At 50.2% G+C, this 16,753-nt stretch overlaps 1 protein-coding gene across 1 annotated transcript in view; it reads left to right on the top strand.

Moving 5' to 3' along the window:
• Positions 1 to 16,753, top strand: part of LOC116949150 (plexin domain-containing protein 2-like) — a 45,240-nt gene that overhangs the window by 12,019 nt on the left and 16,468 nt on the right. The window contains exons 2-3 of the mRNA XM_076069219.1: positions 11,246 to 11,439; positions 16,507 to 16,647. Of these exons, the coding sequence (XP_075925334.1) occupies positions 11,246 to 11,439; positions 16,507 to 16,647 (335 nt within the window). The remainder of the gene's footprint in view (positions 1 to 11,245; positions 11,440 to 16,506; positions 16,648 to 16,753) is intronic.

Here is a 16,753-nt window from a genome sequence, read left to right on the forward strand (position 1 = left end):
AATCCGATGAGCTATCCTATAAAGAGTTCTTTCACAGGATGTCCAGTCGGGGCAGGGGGTCAGAACGTTACAACAACAAACAATACAAAAATATGATCGGAGTGCAAAGTAGAGGTAAGGGTAAACCAAATCGCTTCAAAATATACCTACCAAAACTGAACTCTTTACCTTACCAGGTAAGGCCAAACGGAGGTATTAATGATTTTTTCTGTGGTTTAGGCTGGTGGAAGACCGAGAGCGGAAGATGACTGTCGTCAAACAACATTGTGTTCCGTACTACGGCGTTATGGGTAATTAAATGTATCGTTGAATAGCATTTCGCGTGCATTCGGAGGTGCTGGTACATTTATTACGCCTCCTGATGGTGAAATAATTGTAATGTTCAGTTCTGCTGGATGAAGGCCTCCCCCCACTCCGTGTGAGTCATGGGGGTGTTTGTGACCCTACTGCACCACGCCGGTCAGTGCGGGATTGGTGACGGTGTGGAGGGTGGCTCGGGCACCGGTCCAGATGTCACTTTCCACCGACGTTAGCCTGGGCGCAAGAATGAAACTTACGCCACCGGGCTCGTAGAGTGGTACGCTCACTACTGCTCCATCACTCCTGACGGAGATGCAGATTTGATGTTGGTGTGCGTTGCACAGAACGGATTTCTCAGAATGAAGGGCCGAGGAAGCCTGGTGACGTGGAGTTGCGTGTGCAGTCGTTTCGCAGTTGGCACGCTGCGTTGCGAACCCGGTGACCCGAAGATCAATTCGAGCTCGCAGTCACCAACACCAGTGACTATTATCTACACCGGTCCCGGGCCTCCCATTGGTCGACCCGGCCTCAAATTAGCACCTGGTGCGGTGTGTAAACATCGCCACTAGGGAGACAAAGGCGGCCGGACGTGGTGCTGGCCACCCACCCCCTCATGTGCCATGCCGGCCTTTGTAGGTGCTCTCTATTAGTACGACTATTTAAAACCATTTTTTATTTTACCAGGTAAGACCCACCTAGCTATATAGCTCTTTTTCAGAAGTGATAGCTCAGCGAAATGGCCGATGCGGACATTTATAGCAGTCAAATACTCTAAACGCATGTTTTTAAATGTGGAGGGGAAAAAACCGGAGGACCTGGAGAAAAGTCCACACGGCCATTGGGAGAACTTGTTTACTCCAAATATACAGGCGTCAATGTTGGGATCGAACCCACGACCTGTATACCAGGCGAGGCAGTTAACATCTCGCCACCGTGGCAACTGCTACGGGGGGGGGGAGGGGATGTTTGTCTTTGCGTGTGTGCGCGGCTTGCTCGCTGCCACACAACTTGAGTGACACGCCATCCCATGTGCGCCCTCGTCCGTAATCTTTAACAAATGTACCGCTGTGACTTGCGCCTGGCAAATAAGGGGACCTATTTGTCCAATACGCGGGAACACCTAAGTCCTTGGGCTCAATGGTGAAATGACAGCATAAGTACACTTTACCCTCGCTTCAAATGCTTAATCTCACCATCGTTATACATGGCAATAATGAAAATGAACATGTTTAAGTAAGCAACTCGGTATGTGTATATACAAATAATCCCATTTATTGCCATGGGAAATCCTCGCCAAGCCTCTAGACTCGTTTTCAGGAAGGTCCCACATTGGGATATTTGGCCCAATTTCATTCATGAGCAGTGTGGGAGAAACCGGAGTGGTAGGGGTTGGCAGGGGGGGGGATCCACAACTCTGCACTGATGGATTCAACAATCCATTACACTAAAACTTGGCCACCTTGCAGCCGACCAAACATTACTTGGCTAATAATAAAAGTACTGAATGTTTCGGTGTAACTGTGAATATTTTAGGAGCTGACTAATAGAACAAAACTATTAATGGATACTCGCTCGCAAGGAGTCTTCACTCTACATCAGCTGACCACACGTGCCCATGTCATTTACAGGCCTACAGAGACGCCTTGCAGAGCGCGGCATCCTCGTGCACCGCTAGCGTTTGCCTTGCAGAGCCACCCGTGGACAGATACCCCTCTAAGTTGACAGGGATTAGAGGAAATCAGAGTCGTGTTTCAAAGCCTCCCGACGTGTCTCACCAGGATCACCAATGCAAGGTGTAAAATAGCTTAAAGCACCCTCCTCTGCGGGAGATGGAGCTGTCGCTTCACAGCATGCGTTCAGCTGCCGGGACGAATGTAAGAGGGGCATTGGAAAACCCCCAATGGGGCATCCTTATAAATGGCTCGCCCTGTGTAACGAAGCAAACTCCCCTCAAGGACTGTACGTGCCACAGGCGCGAGTGCGGTGACACCACCAAGACAATGTTGTCACTCGCTCGATGACCTCACCGCAGCGGTGACATGGATCACGTGCGCAGTCTGTCCGGCTACGCTTTCGCCACTGCTCGCTCTGTGAGCCCAGACCAGGTGTCCCGCTTGTCCGCACCCACTGTGGCTGGGGGCATCACTTAATTGGTTCCAATGACTTTTGTGGTCAGTAACGGTGAGTTGAGTGAATGCCGTGTAAAATTGGTGCGGGTTATCAAGTAATTTGCCGTGTGCATACATCGGTGTGACCTAAAACGTTGTGCTACCTCAGGTGGACTCGGGAGGAGACGAGGCGATGATTCGCTCGAACGCCGATGGAATAACTTGTCGCCTCCATGGGGTTGCGATCTGATTTGAGAATCTCGAAACAAATCCAAATTGTTGCGTCTCGTTTTCGCCATCTCGTTTTATTGTTTTTTTTCTTCCCCCTGCCTTATTTATACCCTCGTCTATTCTGTCTGCCTAACGGCGGTGGCGTGAATAATGTAAACTACCTCGCCTTGTATACAGGAGGTCGTGGGTGCGATCCCGACACTGATGCCTGTATATTTGGAGTTTGCATGTTCTCCCCGTGGTCACTTGGATTATTCACCAGGTCCTCTGGTTTTTCCCTCCCACATTTAGAATCAACATGCGTTTAGAGTATTTAGCGGCTATAAATTCTGCATTGCAAGCCACTTCGTTCAGCTATCATTTGTGGCCAGGTCACTTCTCAAAAAGAGCTATACAGCTTCTGGGCCTCAACTTGTAAATAAAAATAGATACTTGGCGTATATTATAATCGATCCTCGTGCTCGCAATTCCCTGGCATCAACAACGGTGTTGACCACGTTGACTAAGACCTGACATTCTTGACCTTGAAGAATCCGACTTTGACCGATGAGCCGTCAACATCCACCGCTCACGATGGGCCCCTGCGGCGGCGATCGTTCGCGACTCCCCGCTGAGCGGTGCCCATCGTTGGGGCGACGAGCGTTTTCACCGGTGGCGTGGAAGATCGGACGAGCGTTTTCACCGCTCGTCCGATATTCCATGCCACCGCCCCCCCCAGGTTTAATCTGCAGGCCGACGTGCAGTTAATAGGGTTTCTCTGCAGCCGGTCAACCAATGGCACCTGGGTCTGTTCCGTAACCTCCTGCCAGCGGGCGTTCGATGCTTCACTTGGCCTTAGAGCGCGCATGGCTTGGAATAGGCGCCAAGTTTGACGTCACTGCCACTTGGTGGTGAATGACGTTGTTGTTGTCGGGTGGATGAGTGAGGTCAGTGCGTTTGTTGTGACCCTGCAGTGTGGTGGGTGAGGGGCCTAGTTGGTGGACGGTGGGTTGTTGAGTGACGGTGTGTTGTAGTGACCTGCAAGTGTGGTGGTTGAACGCAGCAGTGTTCGTGGATGCGATGAAACGGTCTGGTAGCCCGGGTCTGCAAGTCCCAGCAGAGCGATGTTACGTGGAGAGTCCCCCCCCCCTACACTCTGCGTGCAGCTCCCCCCTCCCGCTTCCCGTGCCAGCGGGTGCCAAAAATACACCCACGGCTGTTGGGGTCGCTGCCTCGGTGACATTAATGCAGTGTAATGAGAGGCCTAAGTAATTTGAAGTTGATGCCGATCCGGGGTAGGGATGGTGGAGGCGATCATCGTAAAAGTATTAACTTATCTTGTGCCACGTGGGTGGGGTTGTTTGACCATACCTCACCGCACTGGTCTGGGCAGGTTGGAGGCAGGGAGTGCAACAAAATGGGGTTTTCTGCACTATCCTCTGGTCTCGCCGCCATGTCAACAACCCCTGGTACTGGACATCTGTGAAATAGAGCTTCATAGCTCATCGGATTTCTCCAGGATAAAGATTCTGATTCCGGTGACCAAATCGGCAGAGATGCGTACGACCCCGTCATGCTAAGCAGGGGTGAGCCTGGAGAGCGTTCTATTGAGCAACCCACCAATCGCCTCATGTTATTATCCATAGGGCTGCATGGCCACATTGTAGCCACGGTGCCGCGGTGGAAAGAAGTTAACTACCTCGCCTGGTACATAGGAAGTCGTGGGTTCGATCCCGACTGACGCCTGCTATATATTTGGAGTTGGCATGTTCTCCCCGTGGTCGTGTGTTTTTTTTTTTCCGGGTCCATCGGCTTTTCCCTCCGCATTTTTTAGAAACGTGCGTTTTGAGCGTATTTGGCTCTTTATAGATTTCCACGTGATAAGCCACTTCGTTGGGCTATCATTTGTGGTCAGGTCGCTTTTCAAAAAGAGCTGCATAGCTCAGTGGGCCTGACCTGGTAAAATAAAAATGGTTTAGTTTACATTATGGGTAGCAAAACGTATTGCTGCCCGGTACTTATACACGCTCCCATGTCTCTGCTACCCGCCTTCATCGCCCGCAGTAACCAGCGTTGAGAAGTATGGCCAAATTAATTCACTACCCACATAGCATTGGGAGGCCCTCATCCAGCAGTAGATTGACGGGAAGGCCTGTACGCTGATGCACTACAATGCACTCCGTGTGTGTGGCAGTGCAGTGGTTGGCGCGCTGCGCTATGAAACCGGCGACCTGGGTTTTGCGTGTGCTTGTGCGAGTGCCGCTGTCTTGGATCGTCTGCACGTTCACGCCCTGCACGTGGTCGGGTTTCCACCGCGAGCACGCGGCCGGACACGCCGGTGGGCGTGCTGCGTTGTACCTTGGGGGGGGGGGGTGGGGGTAGGGCACAGACCACCGGTGAGCCGGACAGATTGACATGACCAACCTGGCTGGCACTCGGCCAACATTAAATCCCGAACGCGCTGGACAGGGGGAATAAAAATTAACGCCGCCCATAGATGCGGGGCGTGAAGATCTCCGATTACCCGGCTGCCTGTCGCGTGATGTGTGTGCGCGCCCAGGCAGAGCCAACACCGCTGCTTTTTGCCTTCACTTGGCATCCCAAAGCCCTTCAAGAATGTTAATCAAACCCTAAATATAAGACCGGAAAGTGCGTTATTTATATTTTGCCAAGATCTCCTTTTTCTTATTTTTAATAAGTGAGTGATTTTTTTAATATTGCACAATTTTATGTTTACCAGCGTTTGTCAGGATTGATTGCATGTGTTTTGCACAGTTCAGGTTATTATGACCCCACATTAGTATCTGTGTCTTGTGCTGATTTGGCACCTTTGAGCGAACCGATTGCCCAAAACCGTCTTGTTTCAGAAATGCATTGCTCCTCATACATGTAACCCTCTTACAATTTAGTTTATTGTTAACTTTCAGCCCTTTGTCCACCACTGGATAAAGGCTTGCCCCCACACCGTGGTGATCATCGGGGTTGTTTGACCATACTTCACCACACTGGCACTTGCGGTTTGGTGAAGGTGGGGAGCATAGAAATTCAGTCCAACATTTACTGCACTGGGCCCACTGTTGCCCACACCGTAGGCCTGCGGCAGCCTCTAACACCTGTTTTATGAATGGTGGTTGCCCATCCCAGCTCGTACTTGACTGATATTTTCCTGCACTTTCGAGTCCTTGGGTAGGTTTCTAGTTAAAGACCCGGTTGCCAGTTGACTCGTCTCCTCCATACTGCTTACCGGGGGGATAAAATATCAAACCACTTTGTGGAAAGTCTGCAGTGGTTTGTTATTAAACTAAACATTTTTTTTATTTTACCAGGTAAGGCCCGTTGAGCTACATAGCTCTTTTTTTCAGAAGCAACCTGGCCATAAATTATAGCTCAACAAAGTGGCTTATCATGCAGAAATGTATCACAGCCAAATACTCTGAACGCACGTTGATTCAATAACGCATGTTATTGCGAGACTGCTCTGCTCTGGCAGTGGCATTTCCATCGCTGGAAAAAATAAAACCCATCGCAGATTAACCTCAGCTGGCAGTGCTGTGGGACTGATGAGAAACGCTCCGAGTGTGATGCTCTGATTTAAACCAAGATTAGTTCTTGGTACAGTCTTAGGTTAATGAAACTGGATCGGTGAAATGCCACGTGGCACGAGAGAGAGAGTAATTACCTTTCAACCCTTCACGCCGTCCATGTTCCCCTTCACGCCGCACGTGGTTGTTGTGTAGCTGGTGCGGTTTGTTGTGTTTACCGCGAGCAATTGACCGACCCTCTCAATGGCAATGCGTTTTGAAGCTCCACTCCACTCCCTCGTACACAGCAAGCTCTCGACGGCTGATGGGTTCAAGCGTGTCATCAAGGGTGTGTGGTGCATCGGATGTGCCGCTGCTCCCCATCGTGAGCTCTGTCTGTTTTTTTTTTCTCGCTTTGATGTTTCCACTTTTTTGTTCTTTTGTGAAAATCGAATGAGGGTGGCCCCATGGGCAATGAGGGCCACCATAAACTTTCACACCCCCCCCCCCCCCCCCACTTTGTTTTATCGCCGCGTGACCGTGAGTGTAAAAATTGTGATTGAGGCTTCGGAGAGCGCCGCACCCCCATCAATGTTTCCTCGCGAGTCTCCGTTGTTGCGCGAGACATTCCGCAGCAGCTTCGGCAGTTTGTCAACTGCATCATTTCCGGTAATTCTCTCTCCATACCTGGTGCTGCCACAGTGCAATTTCGGCCGTGGCAATCGGTAGAGCTGCGTTTTTTTTGTAGACGTTCATGTGGTGCCATGTGGTGTTTACCATGGTTTTGTGCCGCCGTCGCCGCTTGATCGTTTTTATCGGGGAGAGTTTTTGTGGTCTGGTGCGGTCACGTGGCCAGCAAAGAGATGAAACTACACTCTGGGCTATATAACTCATTGTATAAGAAGCGACCCGGCAAATGATTGCTCTGAGAAGTGGCTTTATCACGTGGAGATGTATAGCAGCTTGATCTAAATGTGGAAGCGGGACACCGAAGGAGCCGGAGAAAAATCCACGCGACCATGGGGAGAGAGACATGCAAACTCCATATATACAGGCGTCAGGGTTGGGATCAAACCCACAGTCTCCTGTACACCAAGCGAAAGAGAACATCTCGTCACCGGGGCACCCACTCGTCTACCCACCCCCCCCCCCCCCCCGGATTATATTGGGGGGTAGGTGCCTACAATGTAAGAGTCAAAGTCGCAGCCTTTGCGGTCATGCACAGGGCACGGCTGGGAGGGGCACACAAACCTGCTCCTTCGATGGCCGTGGACCACCGTTGGAGCGAAAAGCGTGGCTCCGCTGGGGTCGATATTGGCAGCGATGGCGTGTGACTGCTTCGAACCACAGCGTCTCGCACGCGAGACTGAAACAGGCGGCTGGTGGCGGTGGCGCAGTTGCCCTGTCAGCGGCCTTGGCAAGCGATCCCAAAATAAACAAACATGCCACAAAGGGCAAGTGTGTGCAACACAGTGCAGTCAAAAATATTTAAATTCCAAACACTAGCGCCGGAACTTCCTGTTGGCTTTTCCAACTATTAAGATTTTTTGAGAATACGTTTTTCCCCTTTTATTCAACGGTTTTACTTGATTCCGCTTTGTCATGGTCAAATCTTGTAATCAACGTTTCATCCACTTCCTGTTGTCCAATCAATTCCACATTTTGCACACGTACTCAGATCCGGTGACGATGCATGCCAGTATCCAAATCGACATCAATTAATCAATTCGCTACTTTAAAGCAATTAACTTTTTGTATGGACGCCTTGTTATTTATATATATTTGTGTAGGTCAAAAACGCCGCGGTCCCTAAACTGTGGAATCGGCTCGCACAAAAAGTAAGCGCCGCGTGTCTCAGGCGCCATTGACGTACTTCTCGACCGTGAGTTAAACGAAGTTGTTAAAAAATCCGTTTAATTTTTTTAAAGGGGTTTATCTGGCAACAAAGCAGGTGTTAAGTTGTTAAAACACCAAACTTAAACCTTTTACAAGGAATCATGTCTACATTGACCACAATACTTGTGGTCAAAATGCAAACAAAAAAAATACTCTGATAATATATGGCTGGTCTTTGAAACTGATTGGTCCACATCAGAGACGGCTTTCTTTTGAACGTCGTTTCAAATGGTGTTAGACCAGAGGACGCCAAAAGGCGTACAGCACAAAGATAATGCACTATCAGAGTAATGAGAGCTTGGGGTGAGCATCTACATCATGGGACCTCCTTTGCCAGTACACCTGTTTTGTTTAACAGATAAAAGGGGAAAAACTTATTCTCATATTTTGGTACTGGGTAACAACTCAAGAGGGCAGGATAGTCTCATTTGCAAGAGTGACCCAAAAGTTGTTCTGGTTAGTGACCATACTTAACTATGCTGATCAAGCTGCCGAGTCCATGTACGTGTGTATGTCGAAGTGCTTTCGCACCATACTTGGGCAACTGTGCTCATCGGAGGTGCAGGGGGAAGGACGACAAACTAAACACAAAGCACTTCTAAAGGAATGAGTTGTCATAATCTAGATTTAAAAAGTCCACAGCTCCGGTGGCTTCCTAATATCGGAAGGAAAGTGTTCCAGACGGCCGCAGAAGCGCATCCGAAAGCGCGCGATGTAGTGACCGTCTTTGTTCGATGGCTGGCCATAGGCCACTGCAAGGATGACCGGGGTACGTGTAACGGCTTATGCTCCTTCGACGAGATCAGAAAAGTGGGGGGTTTGTGAAGGCGGGCAATGTAGAAGTAAAATAGAACAGTGGATTTTTGCAAATCGTACGCTAATTACGCTTTGGTTCTTTCGGTAAAGTCGCATAGGTGTGGTTGTCCCACCTGATGACGGGCGCTTGTGTTGCGCCCGAAACGTCGTGATTTAATTGATTAATTTTTATTTCATTTTTTCGCCTACGTGACTTTACCAAAAGCACCAAAGAGTGGATCCTTGCAGTCACGAAAACTTCAAATCTAGAACGTACACTAATTGTATGCTATATGCTATATATATGAAAACAAATTGATCTCCCCAAGAAAGCCTTGTCCGAGTCTAAATTATTTTTCAGTGGGCTGTTTGGTAGGAAATCGGGAGGACTTTGAGGGGGGGGGGGCGGGGTTGAACCTACTGGGTTCATGAGGTGAGGGTTACGGGTGAAATACTCGGCGCTGCCATCTTGCCCTGTAGCCCCATGCCTGCTGCAGACTGGCAAGCCCTGGTGGTCTCCCGTGCATGTACTGACCAACCCCGAAACCAACGGGACCAGAAGATCTAAATCCATTCTGGAATGGATTGTGAATCCCGAAACTTTGACCGGACGTCAAATTTTACGGCACGCGCGGTTGTCCACTGGCTCATGTCGGGGGTTCATCATGAACGTGGTTCATGGGGGTCGGCTCATGTGTGGGTGCTGGGTGGATGGTTACAGCGTGGGACCGTGTGGGTTGGCGACGGCCTTCATCCAGCAGTGGAGTTGTTGACAGCCGCTGCCGATGACGACGATGATGATTATGATGCTTGATGGCCGTCGTTGAAAGCTGGGTTGGTCTGGTGTGGTGCTCTGCAGCCTGGAGATGAAGCCATGCGCTGAGGAATTGGAAGCTGCCAAAGGAGTCCGTTTTAGATTCGTCCTATGTCTTAGTTTTGACGTTTCACTCTCGTCCTGTTATAGCATCGACAGCAAAATTTAAGGAAGAATCTGATGGCGGTGGAAGTGAGGGGGCGGGGTTGTTTGGGATGTGTGAACGTGACGTTTGAGGAAGAGGGGGCCCACAGCCCTCTGCGAGTTGAGCAGTGGCTTAGTAACGACGTTATCAGCCCGGGGGGGTTCGGCAATCTGTCAGATGGGGCCACAATATTTGATTTGTCTCACAGGGTCGCACCGAGGCTATTGTATATCCCGACGACACTCGCCTAATCGCATCATTATGCTCACGGTCGTGAACATTTAACGCAGTAGGGGCGCTCCGTCTTCGCATAATGCAGCCACTACAGCTCCGGAGCACCTCTCTGCAATATAATTGACGTGTACCTAATCAAATTAACTATCCCAAAAACGGAGTTCTACGTCGAATGTTCTTTTACTCGAGCGACAGGGTGATTTGTCAAGGGGGCCCCAGCTCATAGCTTTTACCAGCAGGTGGGGGGCCAAGGCGCTCCCTACCCTCACGGTCGTTACACTGCTGGAGTCGAGTCAAACTCAGTGTGGCTCTCCGCCCGCTCAAACAACATTTTGATGGGTTTCGGCTATGTCGGCAGCTCCTGGGCCAGTTGAGGGAAATTCCACGTTCCTATGGTGGGACCCAGCCTTGATTTTTATGAAATGATCACTGTTGACTTGGTACAAAATGGTGTTCATTGCAGTGTATGGCCTCGGTGGTCTGTAGATGGCAGAAATAGCTACGGACTCTTGACTGTCTGTGCGGAGCGTTGCTTGACCTGCACGCATTCTGTGACCTGTCCGTGCCATGTGAACTGTGCATGGGACATTTGAGACAAAAATGATCCCCCAGTATAGCCTTAATAGTGTTGGGGCAAGTGATGTTAGCGAGAACCAAATGAAAGACCTGAACAACAACCGAAATTCGCCACTAAGTGGCGGTGACATCACCATGGTGCTTGTGCCAGGCTATGGTCAGTTTAAGGCCACGAAGTGTTGAACACCTGCTGGCAGGAGGTCACGGGACAGACCCAGGTGCCATGGGTTGACTGAGATGACTGGCCGATGCACCACCTGTGCCCCCCACTGTGCCGACTTGTTGTGTTTTAGCCGCCCGGCGCTCCACTCGTTGTGAGTATCCGCTCCTCTGCCTTCCATTGTTGCTAGAGGGCGGCTCCATCCAACTGCCCAGTAGCATCCTTCACGAGCCTCATCCACAGAGGCCGATCTTAACACCACTGGTACTGGTCATTGGCAAGGACATCGCACACTGCGTGATCTGCGCGCTCTGCGAACTCTGACACCACGTGACTTTCACGCAGTACGAGACCTCCGAGGCCACGTGAGCCATGCACGTACCGCGTGACTGTGCACCGTGCGTGACCTCTCGCGCCCTCTGACCTCTAGCGCACTCCGTAACCTCTTGCGCTCCCCTTGACCGCTCGCTCTCTGTCTCCGCGCAGGGCTGGCGTTTGTGGCGGTCGGGGCAGCCCGGGGTGGTGCGTCGCGCTCCGCCAGGGACGTGAGCCCCCTGCCCAACGCGGCGTCGGCATCGCAGCCGTTGAGCACCGGAGTCAACGACGTGGACGACGACAACGAAGACCCCTGGGGTGGCGAGAGCCAGGACGGCGCCGACAACGGCACCGCTCACTTTGAGGTACTGGACATCTGTGGGGTGGGAGGGGGAAAAGAGCTTTTATAGCTCATGGGATACCTCCTGATATCAAATGTTGCGATTTTTTTTTTTCCGTATGGCGGCCGCTCGGCCCTCGCGACAGAAGCGCCGCCGATGCGCCAGTCAGCATTGATGGATCGGCTGTCGTAATAATAATATTGTTTTACATTTGTTAAAGTGGCGCATTACATTCATAGATGCAAAAGTGCCGCCACGTATGGAAACCAAGGAAATAAACGGAACCTGCAGGGTAAACGATCAGAGCTACGCGGGGGCTAAAGGCCACTTCAAAGTGGTGAGTTTTCAAGACAGACTTAAATATAGCCACCGACTAGCTTATTAGCAAAGCGTTCGGAAGCTTGGGGGCTGCAGTGGCGTAGGCCCCATCAGCCCCAGGAAATGAGTGTTGACCTCGGAGTACAGACATACCTCTTATAGTGCTCAATGCATTCTTGTTCAATGGAGTGCTATGCAAAAGAGCGCTATAGGAGGTCATAACATGCTTCCAGTGGAGATGTGTACTAGCAGCACTGTTTTTTTTACCCACGAGTGCTACGTGATGGCTTCATTGGGGTTTTGGTAATAGCCTTAATGATACTGTACACATGATGAAGGTATTAGAGCACTTTATAAGTTAATATAATAACTTTTGACAATGACGTGAACAAAATACGATGAGTTATGTACTGACCGGTGCATTTGGTTGCAGCTTGCGTAAGATTAACCACCGTCTGCCCTAAACACACATTCCGCGGGAAGCCGCACTAACCAATGGGATTGCTCGATCTGTGGATAGCCAATGAATCGACGCAGCGATGAACCCTCGGTGAATCGATACTCTTAACGTGGCTGTCGGATTGACTATGATCAGATCGATACAACAGACACCTCGATTCGGCTTCCGCAAGACCATATGTGGGCAAAGGCACGCCCCTGCGGGCAAGGCCACGTCTCCTTTCTTCCATATGGGCTGATCTGCGCAGTAATTCTCCTCCGGTACAAAGAGCGTTATGTCGAAACGAAGCGATAAGAGGTATGCCTGTACTTGGAAGAAGCCGATCCAAAGATCTCCATAGGGTGGACGACAAGAATTCCAGGAGCAGGGGGACACCATTGGATCTGACCCCTGGGGTGAGAATTCCATATCTTCCCCAGCCACATTGGGTCATGGATTTTTTTATTTTTTTTATTCCCCGTACCTTTGGAGATGTGGCCAATCATTATATAAGGGGGTGGGAATGGTACGCGGACCCCTGGGGGTACGTGCCAATGTCCCCAGGGGGTTACGCGAGGTGATTTATAAATGTGTGAATAATCATATATAAAATCTGCCATTATAAAATAACTGCGCTAAAATGTGACTCTATATTGGAAGCAGCTAGAACGACATAAAAGGCCTTTATGAACACATTGATGGTGAACAATGTGGTTTCCAGGAGTGACCAGCGAGTGCGGACATATTACGTTACACGCGCAGAGCGTCCGTTAGTTTATTTTTTATTCGCTTGCAGTTACTCGCAGCCAGTTGATTTACCTCGCAATTGACAATTGGTTAAAATATTGATGTTCATTATTCATACTTTTTTTCTCAATTGTGTTGGGTCAAGCAAGGGGGGGGGGGTGGGGGGGCGGGGATACATACTCGGTTGAAATAAAATTCAACAAGTGGGAGTATAGTAGTTGCACAAAAAAGGGTTGACAACAACCACTGATGAAGGTACGATTTGTGAAGTAGATTGTTACCTGGGCATGGTGCGTCAAACATTGAGCCCTCCTTCTTATGGGGGAAAAAACCCGTCGTCTTAAATTGATGAGGAGGGCACAGTTTGCTCGAATAAAATCTCCACTGTGTCAGATGTACTTGGGCAAGAAAGCATTGGAATCCGCGCTAGCCAGGTGGTGGTGCCATTTTAGTTTTGTGTAGTGCGTTGAACCGTCGACCTCCATAAATGAACCAGTTTGTTTCAAACCGTAGACTATTACCTTCCAATTGGACAAGCCACCGCATTAAGATTTGGATAATTTTGAAATGTTCACTGCGAGTTGGCCTAACTTTTTTTAGAACTGCTCATTCTGTGAACTCAAAACCGAGGTTGCATGGATTTAACGGTGAAATTCTGATGGGGGGGTGGGGGGTGGGAGCCTTGCCTTGGCAGTCCCTTAGGGCGACGGATTAAGAGCCTATTAGCGTCATTGCTATTGGCAATACCCCCTTGCCTGTTCATTGTCACTTACCACAAGCATGGGATTTCATTAACAATGAAACGTTGCAATGCTGTTCCTTTTAATGCAGCTGCTAGAAAAGAAAACTGCAGACTCGTTTTAAGTAACAAAAACAAACCTGTGGATTATTCAGTGATTGAAGTCAGTTGGCGTTCTATAGAACCTGCATTTAACAGGCGGCGTTCATTTTAGTTTGGTGACGCAGCGCGCTGCCACGGCACAGGCAAAACCGCTCGTCCAAGTGGGGATTTTTTTTTTTTTAAATGAGAAATTCATTTTTTTGGCTTTAAGCTGAACATATGTTAAGTTGAAACAGCAGGAAATGCTTTCCTTGTCTTTTGTACAGTCTGCAGAGCTCAAATACACATGCCTTTTTTGGGGGAGGGGTGTGGGGATCGAGGCCTCGGCAAAAGGCTCGGGAAGGCTCGCGACCCGAACTCGGAGCCAAGAGAAACAGAGATGTTTGTACTGCTGGGATTGAAACCCCAATATTATGGACGTTTCAACACATTCCTCGGCTCAACGTTCTGTGTTTATGCATGCCGTTTTTTAGATGTGTAGAGATCGTGGCAATATTTATTAGCTTATAAATGGTAAACACTGCAGGCATGAAACGCGTTGATTCTATTCCGCTTTCTTTTTTTTTACGCTGAATAAATAAATTTATTTTGTTTGTTTTTTTGGGATTTAAATTGGAAGTCTTCAGATTCTTGTAATAATGATGTGTTTGCCCTGCATTTTAATGACATTGACTCTCAAGCGAACATTAACAAGCCCTTCTGAAACCTAATTTTTCCACGTGCCGTGGGAGTGGAGGCCGTTTAAATCGAAATCCTGTAGTGTTGGGTGGAGCGGTGGCGCAGTGCTTTGCACACCACAGTACCTTGCCGATCTCGCCAAGGAGCATATGGACCATAACGTGAACTCCCGTCATCCTCGCAGCGGCTTTTGGCTGGCCATCGAACAAAGACGGTCACTGCATCGCACTCTTTCAGATATGCTGCTGTGACCGTCTGGAATGCTTTTCCTTCTGATATTAGGAAGCCTTTGGAGCTATGCACTTTTACATCCAGATTGAAACGAATTTCCTTCTAACTGCGCTTTTTGCTGTTTAGTTTGTCCTTGGCGTGCTTGGCTATGTACAGTGGTGAGAGTTTTAATAAAATACGCACACATTACTTACAATGGTGCAATGAACTCTGGCGAGCCGAGTTCAATTTTGGACCACTGCTAACATTGTGGGGGAGGGGGAAGCCTTCATCCAGCAGAAGATTGAAAATTTTTCATAAATTAAGCGGTCACTCGAAGCGACCTCAAAAGCAGTTTTCAGTGATATCCTCCTATTCCTCCTACCAGCAAATGCCCTTCGCACGCGGGTCGATGGTGCTGCTCTACGAGAGCTCCGAAAGTACTATAAACAATGTTTTTTTCTATTTTACTAGGTAAGAACCACTGAGCTATATAGCTGTCTTTCAGAAGCGACCTGGCTACAAATGATAGCGCGACAAAGTGGATTATCATGCGAAAATTCACAGCCGCCAAATACTCTAAGCGCATGTCGATTCTAAATGTGGAGGGGAAAAACCGGAGGACCTGGAGGACCCGGAGAAAAATCCACACTACCACAGGGGAGAGACATGCAAACTCCAAACATACAGCAGGCGCCAGGGTCGGGATCAAACCCACGACCTCCTACGTACAAGGCGAGGCAGTTAACATCTCGCCACCGAATGTAACCTTCACCGTGTGACGCCCATCAGCAACAAGTCAGGTGAAGTTTAACGAATATTACGCGAGAAACAAATTTGAGAGCAGGGCTGTTTGCGCAGTTGCTCTGAAAAAAACCCACAGCTCGTGCCGCTCAAGCCAGCAGGCCCTGAGCTAGCGCAGTTGTGCGTGTGGCGACGCCAGCTGGAACGCCACGCGATGCGAATGGGTCCGTCCGTCCGTCCGTGCGCAGCTGCGTCCCACGCCGCTCGTAGCGCCCGATCCTGCTGCGTTGAAAACGGATTTTGTTTCTGTCGCTTAGATCGTCGGTCGAACGACGCGGCGATTTTAAATGATGACTGCCCCGTTGGGAAGGGTGTGTATCTGCCCGTGGCTGTGGCCAGGTCATCGGCAATGCGCATCATCAGGGTTTACTCAGAATCCTCCCAGCCAGGGACGCTCTCGTCGCCACAGCTGATCCACTTAGTCCAGCCACTCTCTCGTACTAGCCCCACCTCTAGCCAACTAAAGAACAGGTAACCATACTAGTGCCCTAGCCACAGGTCCACACAGGCGGGTACAAGAATCCACTTGCTGCACTGCCATCTAAAAAACAGCGCTTTGCCTGCCCCCCTTCCTCCCTCCTCCCTCTCGACCGCCGCCTCCAGAGTGGTGGATCTCTGGCCCCGAGCCCCGGTGGAAAATCACCGCTTGGCCGAAAAATCCTCCACGCCGCCAATGCTCATGTGCCGCGCAGAGCGTTGGGTTAAAAAGTGCGTGGCGAACAGCCACCGCAGGCCCCCCCCCCCTCCCCCCCACCTCACCGGCGGGATCTCGCAGCCAACCTCGATGGCGTTGCGTGCGTCCGGTTTTCGCACAGAAGGCCGCCTTGTCTCCCACGGTCCGGGACGTCGCTTCTCGAGCGCCACAGCCGCCGCGGCCGCGGTGACTTGCACAGGAAGCGTGGCTGCGTTGTAAAGTATTTGAAAAATGTCGAGGGTTTCACCACCCAGGAATTTTAAGCCCCGTGCCAGTGAACGGATGAATGGGAGGAATGATGGACGTTTTATTTATTATTATTATTATTCGGTGCAAACGCGCTCCCCCGTGCGTGGACAGGACAACCACAGCTACTACACTTCGCGAACCTACCGGCTCGCCGACCCGCGAGGCCGAGAGCTCTGGGTCAACATCGACAAGATGCAGAACCAACACGTGCGCGTGCACGGCATCCTCTCCAACACGCACCGGCAGGCCGCGGTGAGGCGCACGTATACACGTGTTCACGCGCACGGCATCCTGCCCAGCGCAGCGCGCACACCGCCCCCAGGTGCGCGTGGTATGCACACACGCGTTCACTTGAGCG

The sequence above is a fragment of the Petromyzon marinus genome, chromosome 2 (assembly GCF_048934315.1).
Source record: "Petromyzon marinus isolate PM22_M1 ecotype Great Lakes invasive population chromosome 2, UKy_Petmar_22M1.pri1.0, whole genome shotgun sequence".
In the NCBI taxonomy this organism is placed as follows: Eukaryota; Metazoa; Chordata; class Hyperoartia; order Petromyzontiformes; family Petromyzontidae; genus Petromyzon; species Petromyzon marinus.